The sequence below is a fragment of the Mercenaria mercenaria genome, chromosome 15 (genome assembly GCF_021730395.1).
Source record: "Mercenaria mercenaria strain notata chromosome 15, MADL_Memer_1, whole genome shotgun sequence".
Lineage (NCBI taxonomy): Eukaryota > Metazoa > Mollusca > Bivalvia > Venerida > Veneridae > Mercenaria > Mercenaria mercenaria.
Window position 1 is genome coordinate 12423031 of NC_069375.1, and position 16121 is coordinate 12439151.

At 34.1% G+C, this 16121-nt stretch overlaps 1 protein-coding gene across 14 annotated transcripts in view; it reads right to left on the reverse strand.

Annotated features, from left to right (window-relative positions):
- LOC123546888 (voltage-dependent calcium channel type A subunit alpha-1-like) overlaps positions 1–16121 on the reverse strand; it is a 363448-nt gene that overhangs the window by 197303 nt on the left and 150024 nt on the right. For 12 of the 14 annotated variants that reach the window (XM_053524565.1, XM_053524561.1, XM_053524564.1 and 9 more), the window contains exon 1: positions 1807–3397. The exons of 1 other annotated variant lie outside the window; for it this stretch is intronic. In XM_053524565.1, the coding sequence (XP_053380540.1) occupies positions 1807–3034 (1228 nt within the window). In that variant the 5' untranslated portion in view covers positions 3035–3397. Of the gene's footprint in view, positions 1–1806; positions 3398–16121 lie in introns of those variants that run through there. One more of the 14 variants, XM_053524567.1, reaches the window with a different exon arrangement.

Sequence of the window (16121 nt, forward strand, 5' to 3'; positions counted from 1 at the left end):
AACAAAAAGTTGCAAAACTCCATTTTTATGCTTTAAACATGGTCAGTGATGTAAGAAATCAAATTACTGATGCTCTAAAGGTATAACCCCCTTATGTGTGTTCATCTGTTTACACAAAAATAATTTCAGAAAAGTCTCATTTGATAAAAAATACCCCCACGCCCCCCCAAAAAAGAAATCCGACATACCTACCCTATTTTTTTGTTTTGTTTTTTGTTTTGAGCATGTTACCGGAAACAAAGAATGTTTTAGGCCAAAAGAGTTTAAAGACATGTTTTGAAAATAAATTCAGTCCTGAATGACTCAAAATAAGACAAAGTTATAGGATTATTATCCAAGATAAAAATGACAAACCATACTGTTAAGGAAATGATCACGTGACAGCATTCGGACCAAGTTTTCGGCATTCTTCGGATGTAATTATAGCTGAACACACATATAGCTTTCCGTAAAGACCGGAGAATGCCGAAACCACATACGGAGAATGTCGAAATCACATACGGAGAATGTCGAAATCTCATACGGAGATTGCCGAAATCACATACGGAGATAAATCACATACGATGAATGCCGAAATCACATACGGAGAATGCCGAAATCACATACGGTGAATGCCGAAATTACAAACGGAGAATGCCGAAATCACAAACGGAGAATGCCGAAATCACAAACGGAGAATGCCGAAATCACATACTTGAGAATGCCGAAATCACATACCGAAATCACATACGGTGAATGCCGAAATCACATACGGAGAATGCCGAAATCACATACGGCGAATACATAATTTGCCGATTTCATTTGCTTGATATTATATTTATATATATTATTTTGTGCAACCCTCTTATTAAGACATGTTCTTATTATCTTCTTCATATTATTTCGATTAGTTTTGAAAACGAGTGTACATATCAGTTTTGAAAACATTGATTAGAAATAAATAAAGCAGTGTATAACATAGCTAACTCCAGGATTTCCTCCTTGAAATACGAGACGGTTCAAAGCATCATTGATTCATACTCTTATATTAATAAGAATAGAGGAGAAACACCTGTGAAGTTTATATTCATTGTTAAATCGATACATTGCGTTTTATATGAAATTGAGGTGCTGTGTTTCTTAACCACTACCTTTTGCGGAAACATGCTTCAAACGGCAAGATACTGCGAAATGAAATATCTCTTGGCTGAAGTGCGTAGACCTATTATATCTATTATATAAAGCAATATTATATGGTCACAGAATTCTGTTTATTGTATGTGGTCCATAACTTGTACTTCATTTTTACCCAACACACGTTTGCTTGGCTAAAGGTCAAAACTTGAAAATAATTTGTAAAAAAGGTTATACGTCACTGGCAAAAATTATTTGTCTTCGGTCAGACATAATGCAAACAGTTTTTAGCATGGTCCAGTAAACCATATAATTGTTTAATATTCCACAGTAGATGAAATATTTTGGTGCTGGTCAGGGTGATATGTATGGAATTTTACTTAATTTCTGAATTATTTCCTTATTTTTGCTGATCAATTCAGACACTGATATCCGCTGAGACAGTAAGATACAAAAGAAAGTTTTACCGAAAGCGTAACACGTGCTTCAGTAATCTAAAATAACATAAGGAGTGACCTCGTTATGACGTCCGGCGATCAGGCTTTCTATGGACGTAAAGCAGCTCAAAGCGCTCACAACTTTCCATATAGAAACGGAAAGTGCCAAAAATCGCGTAAAGAAAATAGATAATTTGCAGATAGTCGTAACGTATTCATTACCTTAAATAAAGTATCTAGTAAAGCTCAATCTTACCAAAGAATTTATTTTGCATCAATCTTTCACTGCCCGTTTTCGGTTTTCGCTCATACCATTTTCTCTTCCTTGTAACTGTACTGTACGGATCTCTTGGTACGAAATCCTCGTCACTAGAACTGGAATCATGCATGTAATATTTCGGTTGTTTAAACTGAAAAGACGACTCCACATTGTGGTCAATAAAAGACCTTAATTTCCTTGCTAATTTCTGTGCATGAATTTTGCGCAATACGTCATAAAAGGTGGGCCTTCTCGAGGCAACCCTTTGTTTAGCTCTTTGGTATGATTCAGTCAAACGGGCGGCCACGGTTGGATTTGTTGAAAGAAAGCTTGTAGTGGATCCACCTGAATGTAGTATTGCATGATTCTCTGCGAGTTTTGACCATTCTGCTGCTGCGCTAAATTTTCGTTTAGGTAAGTCCGTACTATTTGCTTCACCCTCTTCTACATGACTACTATTGTCAGACCTACTCCTTGCTTCTTTTGCTCCCATCATGATTCTTGAGACTGAAGCGATATTTGGGAGTGGTTTTATTACATCCAATTTTTCCAGATGGGCTTGAGATGTAACTGTTTCATCATCAACGAAACCCTTGTTAATCTGGCACGTGCCTGCAGGACCATCCGAATCAACCTCTATAGAGCTACTGCGTATATCAGTTTCTTTTGTTTGATTTAGAGCATATGCAGCATTTCGAAATTTCCCTTCTCCGTTTTGTTGTATATCACCAGGCAGAGATGAAGACTGATCACGTGACTTGTCGTATTCTATTTGAATTTCGTCCGCGGTGAGGACTCTGGGTCCAGCAACATGTCGTCGTCTAGTGCCACTCTCCCTAATATCAGAGTTACGGCTAAATGCATCTTCATATGCTTCGTCATTATTTAGAGAAATATTTTCATAACTGTCCGTATCAGAGGAGTAACCAGTCTCTCTGCTGGTAACTTCTGCAAGCATTTCATTAACTCTTTCATCGTATTCAGCATCTCTACCGAAGTTTGTCTCCCTTAGCTTACTGACATTAAGTTCCTGTAATTCTACTGTATTCTGTGTCTGCGTTGATGCACTTGCTGAAAATGTTTTGTCACGTGCCTCTGAGTGATCACGTAACTCAGACTGATCGTGTGACTGGTTTTCGAGCTCATGCGTTTCTTCATTATTAGGATTATTTCCCATTAGACCGCGGAAAACGGAAGTAATGTAGTTTATAGGTTCTGAAAACATGGTCCAAATTTCCAGTTCTGCATCCGGTCATGGAATATCGGAGTGCTATTGCAAATGAAATTACATCAATCTAGTGCATCATAAAAATCTTCCCTGCATTTCACGGGCATCTTCACAGTAACTTGTAACATATTTCGCGTCTGTTTCTTTTGGGTAATGCTGAATACTGTCTATTAAACTTGCAGTGTATTTTGAAGCAAAATGGTTTATTTCATTCGATTCCCAGAATTTTACGCACAATTCATTGACACTGCACTATCAAATACAAAAAAATCTTTATGTATCTCATCGTCGGTGATCAGAATCCGTTCTTGCAGCGCGTCTACAGTACTTGACGTGGCATTTTATACACATTTTTATCCAGCATTATTAGACACAATGTGTTACTAAAATACTTTATTATGCTGTAAAATCTTAATTGAGCCGCGCCATGAGAAAACCAACATAGTGGGTGTGCGACCAGCATGGATCCAGACCAGCCTGCGCATCCGCGCAGTCTGGTCAGGCTCCATGCTGTTCGCTAACAGTTTCTCCAATTCCAATAGATTATAAAAGCGAACAGCATGGAGCCTGACCAGACTGCGCGAATGCGCAGGCTGGTCTGGATCCATGCTGGTCGCACACCCACTATGTTGGTTTTCTCATGGCACGGCTCAATTATTTAATCCAGATGTTTAAACTTCCAATTCATGTTATCATTATTTCCCAAAGCACTAGTATTTGTTTAACGTAAGTTAATTGTAAAAAATTAAATCCATCGATATTTACTTATTTCTTGTAAACATTAAAAAAGCGTATTTTTCAATCTTTTCAACGACTTTAAACACCGATATAGAAATGTAGATAATTTCTATTTAGGGACATCTTCTTTGTTAATACACTATGAAATTTCAAAATATATGTAAACTACTTTTGAATATAATGTGACACGTAACCGTTTCTCCTCTATTGTATTCATCAATAGGGTCGTGTACATGCCCTTTTGATTAGTGTACCAAATTGAAAGTAGTATTTTCATAGGATTATAAAGACGGACAATATTTTTTCTAAAGATTGAAAAATAACCATTATCGCTGCGCAATTAACGACACTCAATAATTCAAATAACTACTGTTCTATTTTATATAACGTGCAAACATACACAGAAAATAAAAATAAAATTTTGCATAAAAAATGAATAAATCAAAGCAATTCTATTGTTGATGAAGTATCCACGTTATAATGCTCATCTTTATATACAGGTATCTAACATGTTAGTGACATTTAAACTGTTACTTTGTATCTGTTATACCTGTTACCAAGGGTAGCGCACACTGGCTGTGATATCAGATGTGCGTGCGTGCGTGCATCCGTGCGTGCGAACCTAATTTTAACACAACACTTTAATTAAAGTGAGTCAGAGACCGTTAACTAACGTAACAGTCATGTCATATGTTATATATAACGGTAGGAACAGAACACAAAGGCCCTTTTTATACAAGAACCCTCTACATAATATTTGTGAACACCGACATACAACATGCATTTTGATTAGTTTAAACATATTTTATTTCAAACATATGTGCATAATACAATTTACAATTTACAATTTACAATATTGTTATCATACATGTTGAAAAAGGATTAGATCCGAAAGCTAAGCTTATAAAGGTCTTCTCCTAAATGCATTTTGATTGATACAACCATATATTTGTGTCGTATGATTTAACCGTCAATTTCATGTATATACTTAAGGTAGTAAATGTACTTAACATTAATATATTTACTTCTTATTGAATGAAATCGTGCTGACTTTAATTCCTGTCTTATAAAGGAAGAGAACTTCATTTTGATTACAACTTGCGTATATAAAGAAAAACGACTTTTATACGATTTAGGATCAATACAATCAATACATGCATATACAGTTATACAACAGTAGCTATATACACAGCATTCGCTCATTATGTTGTCAAAACTTTATAGTAATAATTAGATTAGTATTACTTATTTCATAATCACATTTTAAAATACAATGTTATTTTATCATCATCATTAACATCATCGTCATCCTTATTATCATTTTTAAACTTGATACTATTTTTATATTACATTACATTACATATTTAAATTGTTCATTTATAAATTATATTATTATTATATTATATTATATTATATTGCCGTAATTTTAGGGGTATTCCTGATACAGCATCTATTACAGACATTTTAACAATGCTGTGATATCTTGCAATAATTAATTCTTGTTTTTTAGTGAATTGTTGAAGTGAGATATTAAGGTAATATACACCTGTTTAATTCATAACGATTATAAGATATGTTATTGCATATATATTTTCATCGGCCAGGAACTACAAAATGTAGATATTTTTGTTAATTTTAAACAATTGGAAAGATGTGAAACAGAAATAACATTGTTTGTTAAAATATTTGATCAGAAAATAGTTCTCTAGGTATAAAACTGACGCAAAACAAAAATCCTGTAAAACGGGAACTGTTTATCTGGCAGAAAGAAAGACTAGGCATTTTGAGTATCATCTAAGAAATATATTTTTGACGTATGTACTACAATATAATCCTTAAAAACCAGCGATATTTTTCATTTTCCTTGAATCTACTTATGCTACCTATCTACATTAAAATTTCCAACTTATTCAAGTTATTGTTTTCCTTTATTTGAGCACTATTCAAATATAATTTGCATTTAAATCACAATACAGCGGTAATTTAAACATTTCATAAATAGTTATATCAATACAATGTAGTCTCGCGCTATTTTGTGACAGCGCTGTTTCAATAAGGGTATTTAGCTTTTAAAAGACGCTTTAACAATAAAAGTCGTGACTCTATGTTAATTATTGGGGATAATTTATTTCGTATATACAATGTACTGTCAGTAACATGAAAACAGAAATATAATTTCTCAACATGTACTGATGAATGGTAAATTTATGTATATATTTGAGAGCTGTATTTTGGTTTTACGGGTATATCGACCTTTTAAAAGGCACCTACCTTCAGATCGTACGACAATAAAAAAGATATTTTAGTAGATATCAGAAAATTATTGCTATATTTCTTAAGAAGGCTTTAAAACTTAGTTACTGACCGATTATAAGTTACGGAAACACATAAAAATTAATTAGTTTTACTATGTTTTCCATTCAAAACTGAATAGCGATTGTAACTGGGTGCCGGAGGTAAACTGCCTTAATTATAAATCTTTATATTTAATACCACAGTCACACATACGGCGCAAATAGCTACATCCAGCTACGGATAGAAACGTAGTAACCCGTATCGATCCGTACTTGAGCCGTACGGATTGGTACGAATTGATACGGATTACTACTTTAAGGTACGTCTAAGGTACGTTTCAATACGGATAGATACGGATTACTACGTTTTTATCCGTGGCTAGACGTAGCTTTCCGCGCCGTATGTGTGACTGGGGTATAACGGTCGGTAAGTACGTATTCCACCGTGGTCACGTGGTGTCTTGGTCAAAGACCACAGGGAAATGTTTATTGCCACAGCCACGCGGGTTCGATTCCCGGCTCGGGCATAATTTTTTCTTGATTTTGGCATTTTTAAGATAGATTAGAAACAGAAAATCATGTCCAAATGTTCATAATATTACCAAACCAATTCTACAGAAAGATCATTTTTAGGCCAAAATCTGGAGGTCAGTGCCTTTAAGTCTGAAATTTACTTGGACTTAAAATCCTAAATTTTCACGTTGCTCTACGTACGCACGAGATAATATAGTATTTAAAAAATAAATACTTGTCCTAAACATACCACCGTATGTGATATTGTAATAGAACTTTTTTAGAGTTCCGTCTCTAAAATTGTACTTTAAAAATATTGCAAATTGATATCAGCGCTACTCTAATGGTTAAGGTGCCGATCGTAAAATCAGGGGGTTTTTGGTTCAAGCGTCATTGGGGTCACTACCGTGTCTCCTCATATGACACCCATATTGTTATTTTTGTCAGCGGACTCGAGTGTGGTTCAGATAAGCAAAGTCAAACTAAACAATAAGACCGCAATTTGGCACCTCTTACGAGTCTAAGTTTCAGACAATACAGGCCCGGGGCTAGTAACGTCTTACCATGGTTTATACGTGCAGTCTCTTAAAATCTATATACTACTATCAAGGTACAATGTATGATGTCCTTTGGAAGAGTCTGAAATAACTTAAAGCACGAGACTGATACTGATGAAATATGTGCACTCCATATATCTTACCCTCACTTGTCATTTATTCTACAAGCATTGTTGATAAGAGAAGTTACAAGACTTTTTCTAACAATAAAACAACTGCTGAAAAAGAAATTTCAAAGATGGTAACATTTTTTTCTAACTAGAACCATTTTCTTTGTCAACATTAAAAGGGTATACCTTTAATAAGTAAAGATCAAACGGGAAAATACTCGTGACATTTTAAGAATTTTATTGGCTGCTGTTTGTCTACCTTTATAAAGAATTGTTTACACAGTTAAAAGTGAATGCATTAAAATGTATTGTGTGAGAATATAACATGAAACCAGACAAAATTGATCAAGATATCTTTTAACAAAAACGTCCTACGGTTATACAAAATTTCAATGATATTTCTTCATTTCTTGTCTATTCTAGATCTTATAACTATTTTCACGTTCTAGAGGGTCTATTCTACACACAAATTGCAAGCCTTATTGACTGGCTTGATTGTAATTCGTCAAATAACATGTCTGTATGGCGCCATTACTAGTCCTCAGATTGTTAAAGTAGCTGGTTAGATGTCGGTCTTTCCTTAGTTTATTAACACATACTGTAGTAAAAAATAATAATAATAACAGACAGTATTTTCACGTCAAACAAAGTTTTGGTCAACTACCACCATACTAACAGATTACAACAGTAGCATCCAAGCGACCCGGGTTCGAAGCAAACCAGAGGCACTTTGCAAGGATTATGGAGAATTTCGTAATATTTACATTGTCCATCAATGAAATTTCGCAGACAAATAATTGTAACTGACTTACTTCCGTGCTATAGTTGAAAACCACTTGACTCAAACCGACGCCACTGACTAGATTGGTTTGATAAATCGTATTAGATTCACTAATCGCATCTCAAATTGATTGGAATTTGTCAAATAGGGCGTCTGGCCAGCATCATTGCCGGTTCTCGAGTGGTTAACATAGTTGGTTAGACGTATAATAATGAACTCAATGACGGTGTCAGAATAATAAACATGTACCGTTCAGAATGGTAACAAAATATATATAAAGAAAAAAAAGAAAGTTCTCAAGAGTTCTGAGCACTGCAAAAGCCACCAGAGTCAAACACATTACACATTAACTCTGCAGTGGAAATATATACCAGACGGTGTGCTGCGAACCCCCAGCTACTGGTTAGATTGTTATAATAACACTAACTTAACGGTGGAGAGGCAAAACTTACAGTTACATGTTATTGCATTTTTGAAAGACTACTGACAGAAGATGCGTTAGCGAGAGTTCAGCAATCTTTACATGTCCATTCGGTTTTAAATTTCACATTTTTTGTTTCAGATTATCATAAGGTAAGAACACGGAATACAAGAAGATATATTGTACAATAAATGTGGGTTCAACTGAAACGTTCTCTTCTATCGTCGTATAATAGCAAAGTTATAGCTCTTATCGGGATATTTGCTGAGGTAGGTATTGTGTACATTGCTCATTGCTCGACATTTGTGGATTATGAATCTGCAGCAGACGCTGTATCATCTCAACAAGAAGGAGTCTGATCTGGTAGATATTTGGACATTCTCCTATCATGGACGTTAAATGGTATGTGTACATTGCAACATAATCATATTGAACAGAGTCTGGCAATTAACATGAAATTTCAAGACATCTCAGGCACTATTTTCGGATATCTTAATTTCCAACCGGTCAGCTTTTTAAAAATAGAGGTTGTTACACATGTATGATGTAATTCAAATGTACTCAAGCGTTCTAGATTTCAAGTACGTTTTGTTTTGGTTCACTTCTACAACTGAATAATTTGTGAAGTAGTTACCTGTCCTCATCTATGAAGGTGCAAAATCCAATGTATTCATTAGAAAAGCTGTACTGCTGATTTCAGGAAGGCGGATGTACTAAAGTCGCAGTACGAAACTTTTTAGGAAGACAACAGAAAGTTGTCGAAACCGTCAAGGTAAAACATGTTTTAATAGTGTTAAAAGAACTTTATTCCAATATAATAGTACGTGCCCGAAATAAGTTCGGAAGGAGATTTGTTTACTTTTATTGTACTTTCAGATAATTTCTGAATATTTTTCAACTTTGTTCCTGGTTAAAACAACAGTACCAAAGTAACACCTTTTATTATCTAGCAACGAAGAGAGGAGAAATTTTGCATAGAATTACAATAAAAGATCTATTGTATATATCCGGTATCTATTTTACTGTTATTTATCTTGTTTTGATTTTAAAATGTTAAGGTATTTTCCTTGTACGATTGAAAGCTGTGAGATTTATATATAAATTCTGAATTCTTTCCAATTTACTTAACGTACGAAAACTGTTTGACAGTCTCGTATAGAAAAATTGAAACAGGAATTTTGTTTTACCGACTATTGAGGTAACATGCATTTTCTATGATAATAAACTATTATTATTGCCACAAAAAATTTAAACAGGAATTTTGTTTTAGAAAACTGTAAGGTAACATGCATAAATTACTATTACTGCCACAGTCGTGGACACGTTCAATATCACACTCTGACGTAATTCCATTTTGTTGAAAAATCAAATTAAGTTCTGCTCGAAATGCAAGTGAAGTTGCAAATCTACTAGTGTAATTATATTACTCTGTATAATTGAAAGCTCACACTGATATATGTGTTTTAAAGACGTCCCGTATTTTCATTGCTGTACAAGAGAAAAAAAGAGGTTTCCCACTGGTATAAGTAAATGACCGTTTTTCATATAGCATTTCGAATAAAACAGAGAGCGTATGGCACGTTTATGTAGAATTTTTAGTTGAAAATGTAAAGCAGTCTGATGATATTGTCTTAATTTGCTTTTAATCTGGTTATAACACCAAGAATCAACAGTAAGTGCAACGTATTCTGTCTGCCACATTCATACGTATGCATTAAAATGGTGTTAATAATTCAGTGACAGCTGCAATGCTTGGAAAAAACATTAGATGACTATAACGATATGCAAATTTAATATAACGTATCTGGTGAAACAAATTTACACAATTTTTCAAATTTACACACTGATGCTGTATTTGGCAATAATTAAATGAAATGCTCATGTTTAGAAGTAAGTGTTACATTACTTCGAAGATTGCAGGCACAGTATTAACACAGGCTGATAATTTCATATAAAGGGCACTGCCTCTTATATGTAAATAAGCATAGCCAAACTTGACTGAAATGATGAAAAAATTATCGAGACTTAAGTGAATTAATAAATAATTCTTAAAAATTGCAATTCATTGAAGTAAACGCATGTGTTTAACGTCCCTTCGCATAGCATACACACGATAACGCAATCAACTTTTAAACAAAGCTGCAGATGAGTTATATGATTACACAAAGATAATTATGAATATATTCTTTTTAATATACCTTAAATTACGAGTTTTCTTTTTAAATACAGAACACAATTAATTGTTTCTAAACTAAAATCTCGTATAATCTGCTCCCGAGTATTCAGCAAAGTACCACAGTTTCATATTTAACTGTCAGTGTAGCATGACTAATTTCGCAAAACTGAATGATCCCGAATATAATTTCTCCGGGAATCTATAAATAATTGCACAATTATTGTAAAGATGTGGCTTACACTTTTCGATTGTTTAAAACAAAATAAATGGCATTTGTAGTCATTAAAAGAGCTTGAATTATTGAGCTGTTCTCTCAAGCCAACTATTAATTAGGTTCTCACACACAATGAGAAATGTTGAGAAAATTTAGTAAATTTAGTAAGTAATCCCAGTAATCATGTAGTTTCCCTAACATTCCTTCTTTTTTCCGTTCTCATATATCTATAGATATGTCAATAATGACCTTTTTCTATAACCACAGCGTTACAGCAGAGCTTTTATTTACTAACCATATATAATAAAAAGATGCCGCATGGCCTGTGTAAGACAGGATATTCTCTAACCGGGGGACAGAGTAGAGTTAGCGTGGTTTTTACCTCAGATCCCCTTCCTAAATTCCAGTTTGTTTAGTTCTGCCCATTGTTTTCTCGTTTGGGGCAAACCCTTTACTTTATCTGGGGACCAAACGCCGCTCTTCATGGAATTACACGCCTCAACACATGTATCATTGAAGGTTCCATGTTCACTGCCGTTTGAATACATCTGCGGATGTCTCTAAATTGCTTTTTGTACTTTTAGCATGTGTAAATGTTGAGTTCTGCTCAACCCGGGGCTAGAGGGCGTGAACGGTAGCATGCATTTCCACTACCGTCCATGAACAGGCTCAATCAAACCGAGCCTGTAACATTTTCGTTTTTGTCGTGTTGAGCGACCTGTGAAGTTTCCACTTTTCTCTATTTTATCCATGTTGTCCCGAGGGTTGGGAAAATAGCTATTATCCAGACAGACATGTAAAAGCATTTTGCTTGTTTATCACGGTCAAAATATCTCGCGGTGACAAATAGATTTTGTCGTATTTCCAGGTACTAAGACGTCGTAACAGTGCTCACCAAAGTGCACACTAGGTAAGGTTTTTCCCTTGAGAGAGACGATCCCTAGCGTGTGCTGCGACAAATGTGTACTTCTCTGCTAGGTAGGCAAAACACACTCGTATTTATTGCGGAAGACGTTTTCTCAAAATAAAGTCATTTTTATGTCATTTGAAAACCTGGTGAATAACGGCGCGCACTTTTTTCGGACAGCATACAAAAATAGGGACGCGCTGGTTAGAAAAATGCGGAAAGTAGAGCGTACAACTGCAACGGATAATAAGATGGCAGTCGCATTGACTTTTAATTGTGAAACGGTAAATTGTAATATATTCTAAAATATTCATTTATTTCAGCATGAACTTTATTCTGGTCGTACCAGTTAATAACATGTAGATATGTATGTATGAAAAATATCTAATATAGAATGTATCTTGAGAACAATTCGTAGAATCTGAATGAAGGTGAATATATGTAATTGTTACTTTAGAAACCCAGGTGTGTCATATCAATGTACACAACTGAACCAATTAAAGCAAAATACAATATTATCTCTGATAGCTTGATCTGCTTCTTTGTTTTCCATAATTTGTAAACATAATTATATAATACGACGATAACAAGAGTCAAAAAAATCATCATGCATCTCTGCACCCCTTAGCTCTCTTCAGAAGCATAGGTTGTAATATACTATTTGAATTACAACACAGCTACAAGTTGTTTAATAACTATAGTCGAATAGTCGAAACAAAAAACAAACAAATAAATAAAACAGCCAAATCAGGCACTAATTCATCCAATTTATTTAACTACGCTGTGCGCATAAGCTGCAGAATTACATTTAAAACCATTTTTCAAATACAATCAACTGTCTCAGCAGCAATACTAAAGCTGTTAAATTTTCCGCATCATATGATAATAAATCAAAATAAAATCAATTCTGTTCAGTTACTGCACACTGCCTGATACAAATGACTGTGAAGACAAAAAAGAAGGTTTAGAGCAGAACAGGTTTTACAAAAATACAACGCCTTTAGTTCTGTTTCACTAAAATACCTGAAAAGAGCTTTCTTTCAAATATGCACTGTTTAAATAATCCAGTAGCGGTAATGCTTGAATAAACGTCCTAAAGGCACAATAAACATCATCGTTTTTATCATCATTGTGAAAATACGAGTACAAAATAATTATGTTTGTATTATTTCCAGTCAGTATTGCAACGGTAAAATTAATAAGCATGGAAGTCGAAGTGCTCATGAACTAGCATTTATCAATTTATTTAAGAGGAAAAATATGTTCTATATATTTTTGCGACCCGTCAGGAAAAAGCTTCTTAAGAAAACATGTTTAGTAAAATCATTGATCTCAGCAGTGGGACGAGAACAAGACCTAATTTTACATTCCACTTCTAACTTGTTTAAATCATATTGCCATTAAGGAATTCCTCGCAGGAATTTGTTGTTATGAACCAATGGTTTTGGACCTTATTTCTTAGGTGAAAAGATTCCTCTTTCTTGTTAATCATAACCTTGGCAGTCAGGGGCAGTACCTATTGAATTATCCATGCCCATCTAAATAATGCTATGTAACACAGTGACTGAAATCGATTCTGTTCGCCTTAACTGATGCACATTTGATATGTCTTAAAATGAATCTGAAATGATTAAATGACAGCTGCAATGCTTTGAAATCATTATTAGATTACGAAAAACATTTAAAATAAAAAAGTGGAAAACCACAGGTCGCCCAACACGACATAAACGAAAATGTCGCAGGCTCTGTTTGATTTAGCCTGTTCGTGGACGGTAGTGGAAGTGCAAGCTACCGTCCACGCCCTCTAGCCCCGGGTTGAGCAGAAGTCATCATTTACACATGTTGTAAGTACCAGAATATAATTTAGTGACATCTCACAATATCGGCAAAATTTACACATTGCTATTATTTAAATAAATTGCTAACATTTATAGGTACCTGTTATGTTACATCAATGACTACAAACCTAATGTAGATGTTAAATTATGAAAATGTTTACCATTATTTGTCGTATGCAGCAAGTAATTAGATAATTTCAATAATAAATATTGAGTTTACTGCTAGAGTTGTATATAGCCTTGCAGAAATGATTACTGTGATACCGTAATGAAAAAGCAATCCAGGTATCTGTTTTATTCTGTTCTAGATTTTCTATTTACGTGATGAATATGGATCGCATAATGATATAAAAAGGGTCTCAGACTAAGTCTTAACAAGCCACTGCAAAAGGATTTTTTGTCGACAATTTGTCAATACTACAAGATATGCTGCTTTTGTCCTAACTTAATGTATTTTGTTCAAATCATTTCAGTTGATTTTACATTCGTATCTATTTTAAGTCTACAAAACACCAAAACAAGGTAAAACGGATAATCGCACTCTTTAATTGAATGAAGTTAAGTGGAAACTTAAAGTTTAATGCTTAGTTATAGTCAGCCCAGGGCTAGAGGATGAAGACTATAACTTGCATTTCCAGTACCGTCCATGAGCAGGTTCAATCAAACTGAGCCTGGAACATTTTCATTTTTTGCCGTGTTGGGCCTATTCCGCCTTAGAAAACACTTTTGCAAATAAGCGGATCATTGGGTTCAGAATATAATATATACAACAAACGTTCAACCAGTACATTTCAAGATTTCTCTGCGTATTCAGACGCAAGGCTAATAACGCTAATGTGTACTGCACATGTGCGAAAGAATAACTGATATTTTCCCATGAACCATTGTTCATTTTTGTCTTTTTATGGACAGATATAGATGAACTAACTATGCAAGAATGTGTTCAGGTATAATCTCTAAACATTAGTGATTGTTTCCATTATTTGCAAATTGATTTTGAAACTTGAATGGAAAAAGTATATTATATTTTTATTCGTAATTAGTACCCTCCTTTTCACAAACATCCGCTAAAGATAAAATCTCAAACTTCAGTAAAATTGTTCTATCTTTGCTTTGTTATATGTGTCATTGTAAAATGTGCATACTTTCAAAGTTTCCTTGTCTAACACTATTCCGTTTGTTATAGGCGAACTAAATTTATAAGAAGTATCACTATAAGAACACTGCATACTGTAACAGAAGCCAAGTCATGCGACGTCCATTATACTTATGCAACCAATAAATGTAAACTACAAAAAAATACCTTTTCAAATAATTTCTATTGATGTTGAGAACAATCAACAACTTACGGTTCAACTGTGTTCTATCAAAAACAAGATTTTGATCTTACCGATGGCGTATACTAACTAGTAATGTCCACCAACAGCATATTAATCCAAATCAATGCCAGAAGTGATATCCAAAATATAGTAATTGATGCCATGTTAAAATATACAGAAATATCAGTGTATACGACATATGCTACCTGTTGACAATATTATATGAACTGTTCCTACAAATGTGATAAAATGATTGCTTAATGAGGGACATCGTATAAACAACATTGTATCACTAGCCAGTAAGTTTGATAAAGTATTGATTCATTGACTAGCTGACAAAACCAGTGATGTTCGTATTATTTTGTATTATTTTATTGTTCTACGAACATATGGATGTTCAATTCAGATCAAAGTATACTCAAGTGCTTGATTGTTTGTGATTTATTTTCTCTGAAGATGTAAATGTGTGGCTGCAGAACAATAAAATAGATTCTCTGTCCTCGCAATATTTGGTTTCAGGTTATATTAAAGGGAACTAACCCAATGTTTACTTCAAAGTATTTTTATTGTATAAAGTATTTTCCGTTAGTGTTTCTAATTCCAAAGTTCGTACAGATGATCAACAAATGTTAAAACTTCAAACCATGTATTGGATTCCTAAATTGCATAAATAACCATATTAAACTCGTTTCCCCGCTAATCAAGCTCTTGTATCACTACAAGTATTTCTTAGTTATTAATATCATGTCTTACTGCTTTAAAAGCCCACGTGAAAAGGTACTGCGAAAAATTATGCGAAAACCCTGGTAAAACTTATTTCAGTCGGTTAAAAATTCTAGCGAAATCCTGAATAAGTTTAAAGTCAATAATTACAAGGTATCTTCAGTCAGTACATACGCTTTTTTCCTTCTTAGAATACCGCTTTACCACATAATATGATAAGTGACTAAATGCCCTAATTCAAATACTTTTCCCAGGGAGACTGCATATTTTAAACTTTCAGTTGCGGTAAAGCGTTTTCATTAGCTGCGTTGTTAAAAAAACATTTATACTATGTGTACCTGTGACGAAGGTTGTATGACAAGAGGGATCATTTTATTCTAGTATTGTAAATCTCCCACATTTGGATGGGGATGTACCTCGGGATACATCTTATCATTGTTCCCTGGTTGAACCTCTTGCACATTCCGCCCATATTTTTAGTTTGGTTACATTA